Source organism: Nannobrachium achirus, assembly GCF_963921795.1.
Source record: "Nannobrachium achirus genome assembly, chromosome: 21".
Taxonomy (NCBI): domain Eukaryota; kingdom Metazoa; phylum Chordata; class Actinopteri; order Myctophiformes; family Myctophidae; genus Nannobrachium; species Nannobrachium achirus.
Genome location: NC_137828.1, coordinates 21,402,774 through 21,423,618, shown reverse-complemented (window position 1 = coordinate 21,423,618; position 20,845 = coordinate 21,402,774). Strand labels below are relative to the sequence as shown.

Here is a 20,845-nt window from a genome sequence, read left to right as displayed (position 1 = left end):
CAGAATAAGAAAATAAATGAATAAAAACTAACTTTGTTGGTTCAGTCAGTGTGATATTGTGTTACTTTTCAAATGGAATCAAAGGCCCATCTTCTCTGTCCTGACCCTCAAGATTATGTGCTCTACGTATTGAATAGAGAAAATTGTTAGTTTGTTTGTTCTTGTTGGGTACCTGGGCACTCAGGGGTCAAGGAAGGGAAATGTAATCTTTGAAACGGTGGTCAAGAAAGCCCTGATGAAAGAAACAATCGATCTGAAGGTTCAGATGTGTGTTGGCCGATCTGAGTGAGCAGGAGGGGTCCTAGGGTTGTGATCAGGCTTTGGCGGTATGGGGATGCCATAAAATGCCATACAATTTTTTGCTGGTTGAAGATAGGGATGGGTATCGTTCACCTTTGAATCGATACAATACCTTTTTTTCCCGATACCTGGGAATCGATACGATACCCTTTTCGATACCATTTTCGATACTTTCTATTTAAGTTTAACTGCTCTGCCGCAGCAGAGGTGATGATGATGATCACAGTGTGGCGGAGCGGAGAGTATAGACATTGGATAATCATCATAATAAACATTATAGGCTCTTGTCGGCTATTCCACAGTAACTAGTGTAGCTTACTAAAGCAGTCATTAAACTCTCAGTAGCCCAACTGTTACAGATGCGACCGGCCAGGGGTGCGTTCCAGAGTATCGAAACGAGGTATCGTGAACCGATACCCGGTAGTATCGACGTCATGCAATCGATGCCATTAAAAGTATCGCAGACGATACCCATCCCTAGTTGAAGATCAATCAAGCTGCGGCATTCTGGATCATTTGGAGAGGCACATGCCGGAAGGCCAGTGAGGAGAGAGTTACAGTAGTTTGATATGTAGTTTTGATATGACTGATGTCTGGATAAGGAGCTGGGCTGACTGCTGGGTGAGGAAGGGTCTGATCCTTGGAATGTTATAGAGCAAGGGTCTTCAACGTTTTCAGGCCAAGGACCCCTTAGTTGAGAGAGATGAAGCAGGGACCCCCACAACCTTTCAGAGATTCCATATAATTTCATTGTTTGACAGCACAATCATCAGTGTATTTTGTGTTTTCAGATATTTAACCACTTGAGCCGTCAATACCTAATAAATTTGACCTTCTGTACTTAGTCTGCTCTTTTTCCCCTCTACACCAAACCTCTTTGCCGATAGCACAGCGCGAGGCGTTGTGAGCTTGTATATCTGCTATTTTTGGCTACAGTTCTCAGAATATGGACACTAGGGTTCCAGTTGTTATAAAGATTTGGAGGACACCCTGTAGTAACTCTGAGGACCCCCTAGGGGTCCCGGACGGACCCCCTGTTGAAGACCCCTGTTATGTGTGTGAACCTTGTGAAATGGGACATTCTTCATAATGACAATGTTCTACTTTTGCTACTTTAAGTACATTATTTTGATACCAATACGTTTGTACATTTATACATTTTTAATTCTGGTCCTTTACTTCTAACAGAGTTCGGTATTTCTACCTTGTCCTTGCAGTATTGATACTTTTCCTTTTTCAACCAGTAGGGGTAAGACAACTCCTTGCCAGTGGGGGGCAGCAGTACACTTGTACATACATCCTGCCAAAAAAAACGAAAAGAAGAAGAATCGTGCAGGAAGGCTTCATGCGCATGCTCACTACAAATAACATTATCAACATTGTGCGAGCGCGGAATAGAAAAACGTCAACCATGCGAGAATAAACACCCGGTCTGTTCCTTTACTTTCTATACCTCTGAGCCAATAAACGGGTCGGCGTGAGTCAGACGGGAGACAATAGCAGCAAGACAGCGTTGAATTAGATTAAAAAGTATGATTTCCTAACGTATTTGGCCCGTTATATCGCGCGCTCGCGGCTCACGCGGGCAGCACTCAAAGCTAGCTTGGCTAGCGAAGCTAACGGCCTAGGCTAGCACAACACACCCGGGTCTGTGTGCTTCTCTCCCGGCCTGGGCTGACACTCCAGCCCCGGGGTCTGTGGCCTTCTCTCCCGGGTTGATAAACACTGAATGTCCGCCGGTCGCTGGCTGCAACTTGAAACTGGTAAAAAAAAAATACCATGTCATTTTTATTTTGTTTTACAGCCGTCTTATGATATTTTTTGCATAATACTGTTTTTTTTTTTTTTTTATTGTGTGTACTTGTAAATTTAGTAATGCAGGTCACAGGTGTTTAATCAGGCCTGCCAACATTGTACTGTCAGAATTGTTTTTTTTCTGACTATCTACTGCATAGTACTGTGTTCTATCCGTCTGTCATTCAAAGTTATATGATATACTTAAAGGTTTCCCGTGTAAATAAGCCGACAATCTTACTAGGATCTCCTTTTAGTTGACCTTGTACCAGTGAACCTGTCATGAAACTGTACCTTTTCCTATGCAAACTCTTCAAAGTCTTCAATCAATCAATCAATCAGTCTGGTGGTCCTCCCCCCGAAACTTTATGTCAGAGTAGATCGATGTATTTTCCTATTTTCTGGTAAATTTTGCGAGTTTGGTACCTTTATTTTCACTGGCTTTGGGAAATGATGGGTACAATTTCAGCCCTTAAAATGCAAAAATGGATGTGTTGACTGACTGAAGCAATGTGAGACCCATCTTTAATAATAACTTATCCAATAACCAAGAGAATATCGCTGTATCCTTACATGCAAAATTAAACAAGTCTATTTGGTTTCATTTTACGCTCTCAAGAGTTAAAGATCGAAAAGGGTCCATTTGGTGACCAACTCTACTTCATTTTGCTGGGGACTACATGTCATTTAATGTTATATGAATTGAGTACCAAGGGACCCCAATAGGCTCTATGCATATACGCCATTTTGTTCTACTTCCGGGCCTCTTTCGACTTCCTTCACAGGTGTTACTGATGATACTAATTAAGGCTCTGTTTTGATTTATTGCAGAGTCTTCTAATCAGAGAGTCCTGCCACTGCGGGGTCAGAAACAGCGCTGGTCACGTGGTTCATTGTCACTTTACACCTCATAGACTTCAATGCATTTTGTAAACTTCCGGTTCGCCGTTTGTCACTATACGCCAATAGATGTGTGCGTAGAAGACCTGGCCCCATGAAGTGAACGGGAGTGACGCAACTCTCCGTAGGTAGAAGGCTCTGATTTATTGTACTTGGTTCTTTAATTTCAAGGACCCCCATAACTCTATACAAATGGAATCAACAAATAGAAGCAAATGGACCCTTGCGGGTCCATTTGCTTCCATTTGTACACTCTCAGAGTTACACACCTGTATGGGGACATTTGGAATCCACTCAAGGACACTTTGAGACCCACTGGTGTAGCAGAGTGTTTCCAGTGAGCCAACATGCACAATATCAGCACCCTGACTCTGTTTGACCAGAATGGAACAGACCCTTCATTAGTATCATCGGTAACACCTGTGAAGTCGAAAGAGGCCTGGAAGTAGAACAAAATGGCGTATATGCATAGAGCCTATTGAAACAAGCCCAAAAGCCTTCTTGTGGTCTTTATCCTTTTAGTTGACCGTCTATCAGTGAACTGTACTGTCCTGTACCTTTTCCTATGCAAAGTTACAAACCTCTAATAAAGTCTTCAATCAATCAGGTCTGGTGAAGAACCATGTCCGGCTTTAACTTCGGCACGGCGGCCCCGGGGACGCTCGGTGCCCCCAGCGCCGGCGGGGGGTTCGCATTTGGAGCCGCGACCAGCAGGTAAACACCATTACATTACAAAAGAGCACATCTACAAGCTAATGTTTTGACAAGAGCATGCTCTGCAATGACGGAATGGTTGCATTTGTTAAGGACGTTATTTATTATTGTTACAGCTTGACTTGTGTACAGGTGACAGGGTGAGATTACATGAGAGAGAGTTGCAGTAGTAGTAATAATATAAAGGACAATAATAAACAAATAAATAATGAGAATGGAAGGAAATAAATACTACCCTAGCTACCTGTTTACTTAAATTTGTACATTTTAGTTGTGGTCCCCCTATAAAAAATGTACTGTATTCACACTCACAGTGCATTTTGGTTATTGCACTGTAGCCTTAGATTTAGCCATAGACCATAGAGCATCGCAGCGGAAGTGGATTCCTGGGGTCACTTAATATTCCCCATTCATTTTCGCCATAGACTTTTACAAATATATTTATAACAATTATGTTAAGCCTCGAACCAAGCCATCCAGGATGGAGGTGAATCATGATCATATAACCTTTGATCCTATGTGAAAACATATTTTAATATTACATTATTTGATATACTACATTTAATAACTACCCTTTGTTTAGCGATTTTCAAAATGTTCTTTTCATAGAAAAAAAGGTTATATGGTCATGATTCACCTCCATCCTGGATGGCTTGGTTCGAGGCTTAATATAATTGTTATAAATATATTTGTAAAAGTCTATGGCGAAAATGAATGGGGAATATTAAGTGACCCCAGGAATCCACTTCCGCTGCGATGCTCTATATTCACACCGTGGCCGTCTTGGATCACATGACCACATGGGGTGGCAACATGTCTGAGCCTGCATTACAAACCATTGTAAACAATGGAGCGATGATCCCAAAAATGTACAAATGGGCAGCAGAAACATCAACATCCCCAAAACAATTCAAAAGAAGGGCTACAGTAACTGATTGATTCATGATTAACATGCAAAAATCACGATACATTAAGTTAATATGGCGAAGCAAGCACAGCACAGATACTGTAGCAAGTCTTTGTACACAGTAACGTTGCAAACTTGCAACCTAACTTACCTTGAATATTGTGGATGTTTTCATCTGCCCATTTGTCAATTTGGTCAAAATAAATTGGTGGAACAGAACTCATATAAATTTTACTATGGTTTGTAATGCAGGCTCTGACTTGTCACCCCATGTGGTCATTTGATCCAAGATGGCCACGGTGTGAACTGTGAATATGGTCAATGACGGCGGATATGATGGTCATGTTTCAGGGAACTCTTGTTGATGTATTTTAGCGATCTTAACATTTTCATCTCGTAGATATAAAATTGTCGAACGTGCTCCACTGCCCCTGCCCCCCTCCTCCCCCCACGCTGGCAGTGGGTGTTTAGTGGAAGCTCATGAATCATGATCATTCATATTGAAAGTTGGCCCAAGCCTAGCTGTTAATATTCCCAGCATTTTTCACTGAAGATCACAGATCAATGAAGCTCTTTTTCTAGTTCTTATCAAGTGCTTTTGGAATGAGTGCAAGCTTGCAAACACATTGATCTTGTGTCCCCTAAATGTAGTGCACCTGCTACAAGTACCTCTGGCTTCAGTTTTGGGAGTGCTTTGGGAAATGCAGCAGCAACCAACACCACCACCACCCAAGCTATGGGTCTCGGGGGCAGTCTCTTCAGTCAGAAACCTGCCGGGGGCTTCTCATTTAATACGCCTACATCAGGTAACACACACACACACACACACACACACACACACCCACACACACACACACACACACACACACTGTCTGAGTCCATGTATTCGTCCATGTATTTGTTTGCCTGGCTTGAATATGAAATGGTTCATCTCAAGGGGTTATTCCCAATAAAGAACTTCAACATACAGTCTGTTTGTAGCGAAAATGTAACTAATTCGTAACATGAGCGTTTTCTCACCATCAGTTGATACTTCATATCCATATGAGTCAAACCGCTGAGATCATTTGTTTATGTTTGGAACACAGTTCTTATATGATGCTATATGAAAAAGTCTATAGGAATTCATAATGGGGGGGGGGGGGGGGGGGGGCGGGAGGAACCGCGAACCAGGTAGGATGTGTAAATGATGTCAAACCAGGTAGGATGTGTAAATGATGTCAAACTTCGTTGCTCAATGCTCTATATTAATAATCTTCTAAATCTATTGGACTGATTAACCATGTAATTCCTATCTTATACTTTGTGTACAACGGTGCCCTGCAAAAATGTTAAATTAGCCGATCGAGTGGTTAGATCACATATTTATGTTCTCTTTCAGGTGCAGCTGCTCCAAATACTGGCCTTACATTGGGTATGTTTTGGTTCTTAGAAAATGAATGACCTAAAGGAAGGATACTATTGAAAATCAGTCCATGGAAGTCCACAATCAATACACGCAACCCTTTTCCCCTCAGGCACTCCAGCCTCTTCGGCCGCCGGCACCACAGGCTTCAGCATGGCCTTCAACAAGCCTTCGGCTTCAGCCGCGCCTTTCTCCCTCACCATGACCTCCACTTCCTCTGCGCCCGCGGCCACCGGTTTAACGCTAGGCTCCGTGCTGACGTCCACGGCCCCGCAGCAGCAGCTTGCCAACACAGGCTTCGGTCTGGGCCTCGCGGGCATGACCGGCATGACTGGCATGACCGGCATGACCGGCATGACCAGCATGACCAGCACTGCCCCAACGCTGGGTGGGAGCCTCTTCAGTAACACACTGGGTGAGATGTGTGTCCTACACGGGCACTCACACACACACACACACACACACACACACACACACACACACACACACACACACGCACACACTACACAGCAATTTATAGCAATTTAGACCGGTGGTTTTCAACCCTTTTCACATCGAGGTCCATTATTTATTCAGCATTTGAGCCACGGACCACCAGTTGATGAGATTTAGCCTCTCAGACCCAAACTTTGAATATGTTGTTATCGTTGGATACGATTTTGTCCACTATTCCTTACTGTATTGATGTTGGTAACGTAGGAGAGATAACAGGCAAGCAGAGATCAAAATAACAATTCCTCTACATTCTCTAATTGTGTAGACTTCTTGTAACTTAACACATATGGTGCCAACCCCGAGTTTCCCGAGTTTGTATTGGTACTAGTGCTGTGCCAACCCCGAGTTTCCCGAGTTTGGGCCGTTTTTGAATTTTTTTTTTTTTTTTTTTTTTTTTTTTTCAAATCTTTTTTTTCAAAAAAATTTTTTGGACCTCCAGAAATGTATTAGGCATGATCGCGATCGCGAAATTGCATGTTTAACCCCCATACCAACCCATTCTTTCAAACATGGCAGCCATGTTTGTTTACATCTGAAGAAAACATAATGGCTGATAAATCATGAATGCCTGAACGGATTTCCAAGCGGATTTTTTTGTTTGAAAGCTGTGAACAGCATCTACACACGTGGTGCATCATCTAGGCATGGGCGTGCACTTTTTACACACTTGCACAATTACATGGAAGTCTATGGTAACCATGGCAACGCGAGACATTGAAGAGAAAAAATCATTGCAACATAAGTGTTAAGTAACGCAGATGCTTATTAATAATTTAACTCTTAAAGGAGTAGTTCACCCCCAAAATGACTTTTTTTCTATTGATTAGTCACGCCATGGAGACTAGAGTTCAATAATATTTTTAGTTTTTTGTCGCATTCCTAAGACAAAAATGTGATAACGATAAATGTACCACCATTAGTTCCGGATGGGGACCGGGACCCAAATCGATTCGTGTCCCCATCCGGAATCAATGGGGGTAAATTTACTCTAATCCAATTTTTGTCTTAGGAATGCGTCAAAAAACAAAAAATATTATTGAACTCTAGTCTCCATGGCATGACCAATCAATAGAAAAAAAATCATTTTGGGGTGAACTACTCCTTTAAGAGAGTAAAATCAATGAAAACAAATGGACCCGTAAGGATCATTTTATGTTCTCAAGACGTAAGAAACAAATGGGCCCTTTGAACTGTGATTATAATACAATATAAATTGTTGTAATGTATTGCAACTCTCTTAATTATAATACACTATAATGGATTATAACTATTATTATAATACACTATAAATTATTATAATGTATTACAATGATATGATTATGATTACTATGATTATTCTTTAAGTAAAGTAAACTCTTAACAGTTACAGGCCTTGTAACGGTCCGATTGCTGATGTTTTCACGGACACTAAGCTATAGCCGTGTGTTGTGTGTTCCAGGTATGGGCCAGATGGGTCAGATGGGTCAGAACACTCTTGGTGGAGGGGGGTTGACGTTGGGTTCTTTGATGGCTACCTCCCAAGCCGCTCCCGCAGCCCCAGCACCCAGCATCGGCCTCGGCGGGATCGACTTCAGCACCTCCTCCGAGAAGAAGAACGACAAGTCGTCTGGAGCCAATCCCCAGTAAGATGTCTACTCTGATATAGAGCACGTGCAGTGTAGGGCTGTCTTCTAAAAATCGACGAATCGACGAGTCATTTTAAGCCCCGGGAATCGACGCCAATTGTTTGAGTCGAGGAGTCGAAAATATATTATTTTTATATCACCAGTTACTACTGCGGTGCGCTGGATGGTGTCATGTACTTCCAATTGAGTGCATCTTACTTCCTAGTACTTGTAAGTAGTGTGGTCATGGACTCAGGCGGAGAAGAAGAAATGGGCGAACAGTTATTTATTGTCTCGCACCAGCGCAGGGGTGAACCGTTCCGTTAAAACATTTGGAGCTGGAACGCTGTTCCGTTAAGAGGAGGAGAAGCAAGCTGTCAAAATCCCATATTAAACTAGACAATATTGTTCCTTCGAAACAATTGTGGGCTCGCTTCAAGCCAAAAAACAATGGCTATAAAAGTAAAAAATGTCAAGATCGCAGGCAGTGCTCTCTTTTACGTTACTGACGCAATCGGACGCTGCATGTGTGATTTGAGGCATTTTGTTCCAAAAATGTGTTATGCAAAAGTTGACCCGCTGGTGGCACTATAACAGGCCAATGTTGTTCCTTGACCTAGTGGGAATGTGCTTGCAAGATTTCACGCACATCGCAGACTGTGTTCATGATTTGAGTTGTTTTTGGCCACTTTATCGCTGCTTGCAGCTATATTTATTATTATTACAATTATTTAAAAAGATTGTGTGTAGAATGTTTCATGCAAATCGCTCAAAAACCCCAGGCTAAAAACGGGTTTAAGCGTTTTACAAACTGCTCAAAATTATATAGCGCCCCCCTTTGGTCATTTGGGGTGAGATTTGTTTCAGTGATATTTGAACTAACCCTCCACACTATTTCGTCATGAAAATGTGACTTTGCGTGTATGTTTTAGAGGCAGAAGAATAATTTGCATAAAACTGCAATATTCATTGAATTTAAAAAAATGAATGTTTCAATAAAAAAAAAATCCAATCAGACAGATCTTTAGATATCGGTCCAAAGTTTATGTAAAAAGGTTCAGTGCACGTGACGCTAAAATCCCAGGATAAAAACGGGTTTAAGCGTTTTACAAACTGCGTCCATGTCCACACTGCTCTCTGGAACGTGCATGGGCTGTGCCTCCAGCTGTGAATGATCCGTTGATTCTGAATCTGTTCTCGACACTGACTCATTACTCACTCAGTGCTCTGTGCCCCGCGACTGCGATTCGTTCATTTAAAAGAGCCGTTCAAGAAAGCCGAATCGTTTGCGAATGTCTCATCTCTACTGCGCTGCCTCCGACAAGGCAGAGCGGAGCAGCGGAGATAACAGTGTTATCGGTGTACAGATGACGTACTCGCCTACTCGGTGTTGTGCTCGCACCGAAAACACAGTGTATTCAATTCATCTTAATTTATCATTGTATTATGTTGACGTGGTTTAAAGCAACACTTTTTTTTAAATCTTTTTTTTTACATACAGTATAATAGTCCAGGCTTTTCGGGCAGTATTTTGATGGAATCGTGCACTTTATGAAAGAAGCATGACATTTGGCACACAGTTAGAATATGCCATATGGAACATTTTTGGCTATAGGGGCATCGCAGATTTGTCTTGGGAAACTTGTGGGAGCCAATCAAAGTTTGGCTCTCATAGACTTTACTATACAGTAAAATAATACAAAAAATAAATATGCTTTAAGTAGCATGTAAGGGGTCAAACTGAATCCAATGCAAACATTTGTTTTGCAAGAAAAACATTCCTTGGGCTAAAAACGGGACCCCATAAAAGTGATAAAACTATGGTTTATTGATGAGTCATCACTTTTCACAGTTTTGTGGCGTCTGTTTCTCGGAAAGGAATGTTTTTCGTGCAAAACAAATGCCTGCATTGGATTCAGAATCCCGAAAAACACCTAGTTTGACCACTCACGTGCTACTTAAAGCATATTTATTTTTTGTATTATTTTACTGTATAGTAAAGTCTATGAGAGCCCAACTTTGATTGGCTCCCACAAGTTTCCCAAGACAAATCTGCGATGCCCCTATAGCCAAAAATGTTCCATATGGCATGTTCTAACTGTGTGCCAAATGTCATGCTTCTTTCATAAAGTGCACGATTTTTGCCTGAAACGCTCGGACTATAAAACGATTCGTCGATGAATCCCATTAACCCCTTCGACTTGACTCTAAAAATCCTGAGTCGAAGACAGCCCTAGTGCAGTGTTTATCAATTCACCACAATTATTTTCATAATGAATTTAGGGCTAAAACTATTGATCTTCTAGGCGATTATATCTATAACTTCTCTGATTAATAAAAACATACCCAATGTAAGGCCAGTATTTGGAGCAGCTGCACCTGAAAGAGAACATAAATATGTGATCTAACCACTCGATCGGCTAATTTAACATTTTTGCAGGGCACCGTTGTACACAAAGTATAAGATAGGAATTACATGGTTAATCAGTCCAATAGATTTAGAAGATTATTAATATAGAGCAATAAGTTTGTTTATTTTAGATAAAAAAACAACAACTTGTATATAAACTTATAATATGTATCATCTAATCAATTAGTTAAAATTATCAACTACAATGGTGTCATGCCAAAATAGTGAAAATAGCAGATCTACAAATCCCCCTAAATCGATCAAATATATATAATATACATATATTAAATATATTTTTGAACACATTATATTTTGTGTAGAGGCACATAAGAGTAAATGCTTCTCATGAAATTGCAGCAGCATAGTAACATGATAAACAACAATAATGATGGGAAAGAAAGAAAAAAACTAGATTTTATAGATTTTATACAGTCTTGACATATTTCCATCAGGCACATGGTTGTGTATGCCTGTTAGCTCCCAGCAGTTCAGTGACTTGTGATTGACAGTTGCCTTTTTTTTTTCTTTTTCAGGGACAGCAAAGCATTGAAAGACGAGAACCTGCCTCCAGTCATCTGTCAGGATGTGGAAAACTTCCAGTAAGTTTATCTGCTCACAGTTTCTCAATATATTTCCATTTTTGCACCTTTAAACTTAAGTAAATAAAGTCACGCCGACTTACAAGGACCGGTGCATAGGAGAGAACAGTCAAATTAAGGAAAAGAAGTGGTCTTGTACACTTCTTTACTGGACCTTTCCATTCACTCATGTTTCTCTCTGGTTTGTGCCGAGCTCACAACACGTCATGTTGTGGGCTTGTAGGTCTTCTATTTGAAGCAAATGTTTGCCCCAGAAATTGAGCGGGCACCCGCACTGTATTTGACACTATTTGTCCAACTGTACCTGCTGAAGTATTAGGCGTTACTTGTCGTCCAACTGCAAAGTTCTAATCAGCCAGCCAATTACATGGCAGCAACTCAATGCAATTAGGCATGCACCCATGGTCAATGAAACAGTATCAGAAGGAAAGGGGATTTAAGTGACTGAACTTGGCATGGTTGCAAACAGGCTGTTGATCTACTGGGATTCTCACGCACAACCATTTCAAGGGTTTATGAATGGTACGAAAAGGGGGGGAAAAAGTATCCAGCAAACTGCAGTTCTGTGTGCAAAAATGCTTTCTTGATGCTAGAGGTCCGAGGAGAAAGGGCACTTTAGCCAAACTGTTCCGAGCTCGAGCTGACAGAAAGGCAACAGTAACTCAAATACCCACTCGTTACGAGATATGCTGAAGAGCATCTCTGATCACACAACACGTCAAGCCTTGAGGCAGAAGGGGTACAGCTGCAGAATACCACACCGGATGCCAATCCTATGTGCTAAGAACATGAAACTGAAGCCACAATTCACCAAAATTGGACAATAGAAGATTGGTAAAAATGTTGCCTGGTCTGATGAGTCTCGATTTCTGCTTTTGAATTTTACATTAACAAGTGTCCCCAGTACAGTGACCGGAGAGTGTACTGTATTTAACCCATTTAGGCCTAGGATTATTGACCGCTTTAACAATTGAAAAATAGCAGATATACAAGCTCACAGCGCGGCACGAGTGCCGCGCTGCAAGCTTGTAGATCTGCTATTTTTGAAAAATCATGATATTTCTTTGCAAGTCTTTGAATATATCTATTTAAAAGCGAACATTTGTAACTCAAATATTTGCTTCTGGGTGGTCCCTGAAACAACATATTTTGACATAGGGGTCCGCGGCCAAATACCTGTAATTTTGGGGGTCCTTGACATGAAAAAGTTTGAGAACAACATGATTTAGAAGAATGATTTAGAAGTCGGGTCAAAGATCGGGTCAAAGATATTCAAAGACTTGCACTCGTTTTCACGACTTTTCAAAAATAGCAGATCTACAAGCTCGCAGCGCGGCACTCGGTGCCGCGCTGTGAGCTTGTATATCTGCTATTTTTCAATAGTTAAAGCATAAAATAATGGTTAAAGTGGTTCAAATCTAACGCGACTCGGGCGCGTTCCAGGTATTTGAGTTAAAGTAATGGATGGGTGTGCCATTTTTTGGAAGCGCACACAAACTATCATTTACCCAGAGTGTGTGGTGGTGTCAATGTGGTTGATGAAGATGTTTTTTTTTTTAATTCTATTTATTTGAAATGAGCGTCACAATTGCATTTAGTCGGGGGATATCTTTAGAAATAGTGTCAAACCCTGGAATAAATTCCTTACCAAAAAAACTCTTCACCAATGTGTTTGTAAAGGTGTCTATTAAAGGGCCATTTATAGTTACGTATGGTTGATTTTGTGTACGTTTTGGGTGAGGAACTACGTACGGTAACTGCGTCGCTATTCATAGTAGACATGCACGTTATTTATGTGCCGACCCGCTCTCCGCTCCAATTCTGCTCCCGTTTGCGTCCGCACGCCACATGAAGGTGGTTCTCACACGTGTAAAAACCGAAGCATTTAGCCAAAATATGTAGAACCACAGATTTTTGACCCGCCGTGATGTTTGGTACAGTATAAATACGTGGTAACAGTCTGGACTGGATCTGCTGTCGGCAACATTATCGCGGTAAATGCAACTCCGCGAGGGTACACATTTAACCGCATGGATGCGGACCCAGAGTAGGCTAATTATAACAAAACACACGTACACACCCGCTCATATATTGAACATAATTCCCAAGTAATAAATGAGCCGCATCATCATCTCTTCTTGTGACTTGTGTGCCTCGCTGTCTGTGCTCAGCTGATGACTGTTGATGTGTGATGAGTGAGGAGTCGAGGCGTCCTCTTCAAGTGGTTGTGTAACGACCTTTTTCCGTTTCTTGATAAAATATATTTATTATTGGGACACACAGTTTGAGAACCGCTGTTAGAGCTGTGTGTGTGTGTGTGTGTGTGTGTGTGTGTGTGTGTGTGTGTGTGTGTGTGTGTGTGTGTGTGTGTGTGTGTGTGTGTGTGTGTGTGTGTGTGTGTGTGTGTGTGTGTGTGTGTGTGTGTGTGTGTGGCCGTGTGTGTAGGTATGTATGTATGTATGTGGGTGGGTGGGTCTGTATGTAGCCTCAAGCCTGTGGTGTAGTACCTTTTCTGACCACACATGTTAAGGGAGGGGCGCTGTTGTTCAGGCCAGACACACACACACACACACACACACACATGGATGATGGATGGATGGTTGGATGATGGATGGATGGATGGATGGATGGATGGTTGGATGATGGATGGATGATGGTTGGAGGATGGATGGATGGATGGATGGATTGGTTGGATGATGGATGGATGGATGGATGATGGATGGATGGATAATGGATGGATGGATGATGGATGGATGGTGGATGGATGGATGGATGGATGGATGGATGATGGATGGATGGATGGAGGATGAATGGATGGATGATGGATATAGATGGATGGATGGATGGATGGATGGGTGATGGATGGATGGATGATGGATGGATGGATGGATGGATGGATGTTGGATGGATGGATGGTTGGATGATTGATGGATGGATGGATGATGAATGGATGGATGGATGGATGGTTGGATGATGATGGATGGATGGATGGATGGATTGGTTGGATGATGGATGGATGGATGGATGATGGATGGATGGATAATGGATGGATGATGGATGGATGATGGATGGATGGATGGTGGATGGATGGATGATGGATGGATGGATGATGGATGGATGGATGTTGGATGGATGGATGGTTGGATGATTGATGGATGGATGGATGGATGATGTATGGATAATGGATGGATGGTTGGATGATGGATGGATGGATGATGGATGGATGGATGGTTGGATGATGGATGGATGGATGGTTGGATGATGGATGGATGGATGGATGGATGATGGTTGGATGATGATGGATGGATGGATGGATGGTTGGATGATGGATGGATGATGGATGGATGGATGATGGATGGATGGATGATGGATGGATGGATGGATGATATTTGTTTTGCTGTTGCGCAGCCTCCACGACCACCGCTCAGTTCACACGGGTGTGATTTTTTTTTTTACCGTTTCTTGATACAATATATTTATCATTGGGACACATAGTTTGAGAACCGCTGTCATAGAGCAGAGGAAAAGTAATTTTCCTCACTACTGCGCCTATGTTTGACAACGGTGGCCGTGGGTACTTCTTGCTACGGATACGTCTTCAGTCCGTTCAGTTGGGTGCTGTCCGTAAGCGTCCGTATACGGAGATAAATCATCCGGAGTGTTACGTACTGGGAGTCAAACCGGACCAAACGGAGTAAAGTTCTCTCCCCCTCCGTTTCTTGTGTATTCCTGCGGTCCTTATGTACGACTATGCATGGTACTTAACACATCTCACAAAGACTGAAATTCAGTTTCCCTAGGAAAATCTTTGACAGCTAGGGTAATTCTGGGTCTCATTCACTCACTATACACTAACTATAGGGGAAAAAAATCACTCCCAAAAAATATGCTTTAAATGGGATGTGAGGGGTCTAACTATGTGTTTTTAATTATTCTGAATCCATTGCAAGCATTTGTTTTGCACCAAAAACATTCCTTGGGCTAGAAACTGACCCCCATACCACTGTGAAAAGTGATGACTCATCACTAAACCATCATTTTATGGGCTGTTTTTAGCCCAATGAATGTTTTTTTTTGTGCAAAACGAATGCTTGCAATGGATTCAGAATAATTAAAAACACCTAGTTAGACCCTTCACATCCTACTTGGGAGTTATTTGTCCCCTATAGTATAGTGTATAGTCAGTGAGTGAATGAGACCCAGAATTACCCTAGCTGTCAAAGATTTTCCTAGTGAAACTGAATTTCAGTCTTTGTGAGATGTGTTACTAGACACCTTTACAAACACATTGGTGAAGAAATGTTTTGGTAAGGAATTTATTCCAGGACTTTTTTAGATATCCCCCGACTAATTGGACAGACCAGATGCATTGCTTGAGAATTCTAGTACACTGTCCCCCAAACAGTGGGTCACGGACCAATTCTTATGGGCCAAGACTCAAGTAAAAATGGAAAATGTCTTTTCCTACATTTATTTTAAATAAATATATGTATATTTCAAAAGATCCTAAAATATATAGAGAAAATATCCAAACAAGTTCTATGAATAAAAATGTATTAAGAAGTAGTGAAACTAACCGATCTGCTATTTTCACTAGTTTGGGTCCCGGGCAATTGTCTAATCTCTCCTTTGGGCCTCGACTTGAAAAGTTTATGAACCACTATTCTTTCTCTGAAAGTGTTTTCAAACACCTGTCCAATTCTAGCACAAGTGTGTTCAACACCTGTCCACGGGAGGCTTTTCTAAATAGAATAACTACAGTATGACTTGAAAAAAACAATCAAATGTAGGTAATCAAACCTCACTATAATCCCTACGCCGGATCCTCCTTTCTGTAGGAAGTTTGTGAAGGAGCAGAAGCAGGTCCACGAGGACATCAGCAGGATGTCCTCCAAGGCCATGGGAAAAGTGCAGGACGACATCAAGAGCCTCAAACAGCTGCTGTCCGTGAGTGCCAGCGGGCTGCAGCGACAGGCGCTGGCTATCGACAAACTGAAGCTGGAGACGGCGCAGGTAAATCTATTTACACCATTCTCGTGCCACAAACTCGATGTGCGCTGCAGGAGTGAGTCATTTATGAAGTGCTCGCCGCAGACAATAAATGGAACTAGAAGGGTGTAATTCTGAGAAATTGCAAGTGTGGTTGAATCCACTGGGAACTGAATTCCATCTTACCATTTATATTGTCTATTGTGATGTCAAGTGAAGCATGAACAAATCCTTTCTGATTGGACATTATATTGTCTAAGATAACTGGCCTTACAACCCAGATATCTTCAATTAAAAGGTTAACAAAATACAGGTTCACTTAAGCTTGCATAAAAGTTCTCTGACCTAGAACAACAGTGTGTTGCCCATAGCGACCACACTAAGGGTGCGTTCGGAAATGCACACCGGGTGTGTGCTCAGTGTAGTGACGTTGTGGAGTGCATTGAGTGTGGCTTATTTACGAACGACCAGTTAAGGGGCAGCTGTGCGCTTTTTCAGTCTGAAGGAAAACCTTCTGAAAAGCAGACTTTGCTAACGTAACGTTGCTATCGGAAGGTGATTTCATTCATAACATTGGCATACCTGCTGTTAGTTTGCACGTTGATGCGTGTGAAACTATTAATCCCAAACGACCTATTAAACTGCAAATGCTGCATTTTGCGATAAGTTCCTCCATTGTTCACCGCTGAGAAGCGCTCGACGCGGCCATGAAAACCATCCAATCAAAACACCGCACTGACGCGCCACACTGCCCCAACCCCAACTTCTGAGTAGGGTTGTTCAGTGCACGCACTCAGCACACCCGGTGCGCAGCGCACTGGATTTAAGACAACATAACGAGCGCACCGAATAAACAAACGACACCATGGCACACCAGTGCGTTGAGTGCGCATTTCCGAACGCACCCTAAGGTTGGGGTTAGTTGTGTATCATGTACATAAGCACTAGTTGATTGACCAAAATATGAATGCTGGTGTTCATCCGCCAGAAAAGTTATGTTTTGTGTTACTGCTGGGTAAGCATATTAAGCAATTTTAACATATCTTTCCGGGTTCATATAACTTGGGAGATAACGAGTATTTACCCTTTTAATATTGTATTACTGTCATTTTACAACTTTAGTTGCAGCCCCAGGTGTGGAGCAAGGTAAATACAACAGAGCTCTCTCTGTTAAACTCCCAGCTGAGCGCACTCAACATTGAATGTATCCAAAGCCGCCCACGTGGTCTTTATTTACCGTGTGTCAGTAGCTGTGAAGTTGACGCTCATCCTCTGCTTTTTCAGGAGTTGAAGAATGCTGACATTGCACTGCGGACACAGAAGACCCCGCCTGGACTTCAGCACGAGAACACGGCTCCATCAGAGTAAGGCCTGTTTTATTGTCGCTTTTTTTGCACACCTGCTTTTATTTGCAGGCTTGTTACTTTGCCCTCTACTGGCTGTGGAGGGGATTGCGGGCCAGGTCCTACAATGGCTAGAAAATGCAACAAATGTGGTAAAATCAGTGCTCTCCTATTGATTATTTGCTCAGCAGTTTGAAAATGAAGACATTTGGCAAATGATCCATTTTACATGAATCAGTAGAGCAGTACTTGGAAGAGCAACTAGAACAGGGTTCCCCAATTAGTTTTCCTCAAGGGCCGAATCATGTCTAGGGTACCAAGCCGAGGGCCACAACATTGCAGGGGGCGACGGTGGCGTTCCCGCTACTCCAGCGACAGTTTTCGTCGTTGTCGGGTGAAAATCTTGTATGTCCAAAACCGTTCGTTTTGAATCTATCGTTTTAAAAATGATTTAAACTAGTGAAAACAGCCGATCTACAAGCACACAACGCCTCGCGGTAGATCTGCTGTTTTCACTACTTTTGTGCGACGTCCTTGTATGATTTGCGAAAGAACGTTCAAATTTGGAGATACGAGATTTCCACCCGACAACGACGATATACTAGTGTTGTTGCTGCTCTTATACCACCATTATTACTGGGGTTGGTGCGGCCCGCGGGCCGCCTATTGGGGAACCCTGAACTAGAACTTCCAGGTCCTTAGGGCTGGGCAGTATTCATCTTTTCAAACAATCAAAAAGACCCCCCCCCCCCCCCCCCCCCCACACACACACAATATTATCAGGTGATTAAATTACAAGAAAGAAACATTGCACAGGGGGCTGGGCAGAACCAATTTCCAGCAGTGACAATGACGGCATTTTACAAGCCGTAAATTCAGACCACATTTCTAGAACCCTAGTTTGTTTTGTGTCTTAACTCTTTTACCGCTTCGAACGTTAACGCTCGTCCCAATTCTGACGGTGGCGCGTTGCCAATACGAACGGCCGTTCTTTTACCTTGTCTGATGACTGTAAGCTGATGAGGGGTCGCGCGAGTGTGTACAGTAAAAAACATCTCCCGTAATGCTGCTTTCAAATCTCCACCACACGTAAACATCAATGATGTCCAATTCACTTCCTGGCTGTTCTCTGTGGACCTGATCTTGATTTTGCATTTCTATGCTCTGAACGACAGAAAGAGGGGAGGGCCATTTCACATCCATTCTTTGCATAAGGCTGCCCTCTGCCGCCAGCTTGGCTAAAGTACACATATAATAGGTCCAATAAAAAGAAAATCGTTTGGAAATAATCAATATAATAGATCTTTTTCTATAACATCGCAAAGGTAAGCTGCTTTTTGCTGGCACCAGCCCCAATAAATAAATAATAAATCTGGCAGTAAAACTGTTAATTCCATTCACAAAATGTAGGATAGCCCTTACCCGTTAAAGATATGAGCTCCGAAATGATGTGCAGTGTGTGGGTTATGGGTTGTGCACTGTGCACACAGTATATGAGGGATGGAAAGTAACTTTAACTGGTGCTTGCATGATAATATGTTCAGGATCACCAATGTAAGAAATACCTGTTTGGTTTAATGGCTATAGAGATACTGTGTACCGATTTGCATGATTTTTGGACAAAATCTGTAGGAGTAGGCTACTGTGCAAAAATGTGTTTTACTCAAACCCGCATCCTGTTTGCCTCATGCTAGATGCAGAATAGATATGCCTCATGCTAGATGCAGAATAGATACACCATAAAAATGCTAATATACAGCATACGATTTGTGAAAGTGACAAACGGACTTCACAGTTATGTCAGGTCTATACATATGCTAATGGTGATGCCGATTCAGATCAATTGCTCCAGCCACTGAGGAGAAACACTCGGACAGACACTCAGACAGACATTCGGAAAATTATATGTTTGATAATGTAACACTAAATTACTGTACAGCATTAATATGTTCTATGTGTCTAATAAGTTCATAAATTGGATGACCGTTCATTTTGTATAATTGCGCATTGACAATTGTCTGTGTGTGTGTGTGTTTGTGCCCAGTTATTTCCACTGCCTGGTGGAGCAGTTCGAGGTACAGTTGCAGCAGTACAGGCAGCAGATAGAAGAGCTGGAGAATCACCTGACAACACAGAGCAGTGGCTCTCACATCACCCCACAGGGTAAGCACTTGATCCATTACGACCTAAAAAGTGACTCTTTCACGGTTTTAATGGGTTAAACCCTCTAGACTGGCTAATGCTCTATCGTCCTGGATACTGGCAATTCGCAAACCTGCCTACCAGTGACCTCATCGGTAGGCCGGTTTGGTCGTTTAAAAATGTCACATTGTTTTATTTCGTTTTTTTTATTTTTATTTATGCATGAACAATCATGGCTTCTATTTAAGCATGCTAACTTTGCAGTTATGCTTTTATCGATTGATTGAATACTTAATTAACTCATTGACTGCTCTATCACAAGTTTCACAAGTTATCCCATGTGTTTTGGCCATTTAAAATGGCGGTGTAAACAAGTTTTAGATGTTGAATTAAACACTTTACAGGCACGGCAAAACATCCTACTTGATATGAACAGAACAGAAAAGCACCACACTACTAACTACAGTTAATCTGAGCTTCAAGACAATGTTTTAAATATTGTAAAGAGAACGTTGTTTTGACGTTCCATATTAACCCTATGGGCCCGACCAGCCAAAATGCATCTTCTATGTCATCACTGCATGCGACGAACAGTGCAATGGCTCCCCCCATGGGTTGAAAATATAACTTTTTTTTCTCTCAAAGGAATATTTGTAAGTGTTTTAAATTGTATATTTTGGTTAAAGAGGGTTATTATAACATATTAAGGCCTACATGGCTTACTAGTCAGGGATCACTTTAACAAGTTTAACAGTACAGGTAGTACAGTCAAAGGTTATGCTAAAAGGATAACACAAAAAGAGTCAAGACCCAGGGGTTTGTTTCCGTTGTGGTCCATTGACTCAATTCATCAGTAATACAAATGCAATACAAAACATATTGGTAGAAAACCCAGTAGCATCACAATGTAATATTATTTACAGAGGAAGGTGGGGTAGGGGGCAGAGGATGCTACTACCAAGGTGTTAAAGGAGTCAAGTTTTTTAAGGTCGGGCATTCTTTTAGGTTAGTTTTGAGTTTGGGTTGAGAGTCGAGATGGTTTTCATAGGTCATTCCATGTTCTGGTGGTAGCATAGACTAGTAGAATACATTTTCCCCATGTTTGAGACAGATTTTGGGAGAATGAGGTCAGATGAGCTCCTTGTAGTTTCTATTATCTTGGAATCCCCATTGATTGCGACCTGACTATGAAAAGCTCCACCGGCTGTCTCTGTCCGTCCTTCTGTCCGTCACTTCACACTTT

General features: G+C 41.9%; 1 protein-coding gene across 8 annotated transcripts in view; it reads left to right on the top strand.

Moving 5' to 3' along the window:
* Positions 1-1,693: 1,693 nt before the first annotated feature.
* The window catches only part of nup58 (nucleoporin 58), a 40,703-nt gene continuing 21,551 nt past the window's right edge, over positions 1,694-20,845 (top strand). For 3 of the 8 annotated variants that reach the window (XM_080752288.1, XM_080752286.1, XM_080752282.1), the window contains exons 1-11: positions 1,694-2,063; positions 3,602-3,708; positions 5,267-5,421; positions 5,997-6,029; positions 6,133-6,435; positions 7,954-8,137; positions 11,063-11,128; positions 15,967-16,141; positions 17,240-17,263; positions 17,402-17,481; positions 19,505-19,623. In XM_080752288.1, coding sequence (XP_080608414.1) covers positions 3,617-3,708; positions 5,267-5,421; positions 5,997-6,029; positions 6,133-6,435; positions 7,954-8,137; positions 11,063-11,128; positions 15,967-16,141; positions 17,240-17,263; positions 17,402-17,481; positions 19,505-19,623 — 1,231 coding nt within the window. In that variant the 5' untranslated portion in view covers positions 1,694-2,063; positions 3,602-3,616. The remainder of the gene's footprint in view (positions 2,064-3,601; positions 3,709-5,266; positions 5,422-5,996; positions 6,030-6,132; positions 6,436-7,953; positions 8,138-11,062; positions 11,129-15,966; positions 16,142-17,239; positions 17,264-17,401; positions 17,482-19,504; positions 19,624-20,845) is intronic. The other 5 variants (XM_080752287.1, XM_080752284.1, XM_080752283.1 and 2 more) reach the window with 4 other exon arrangements.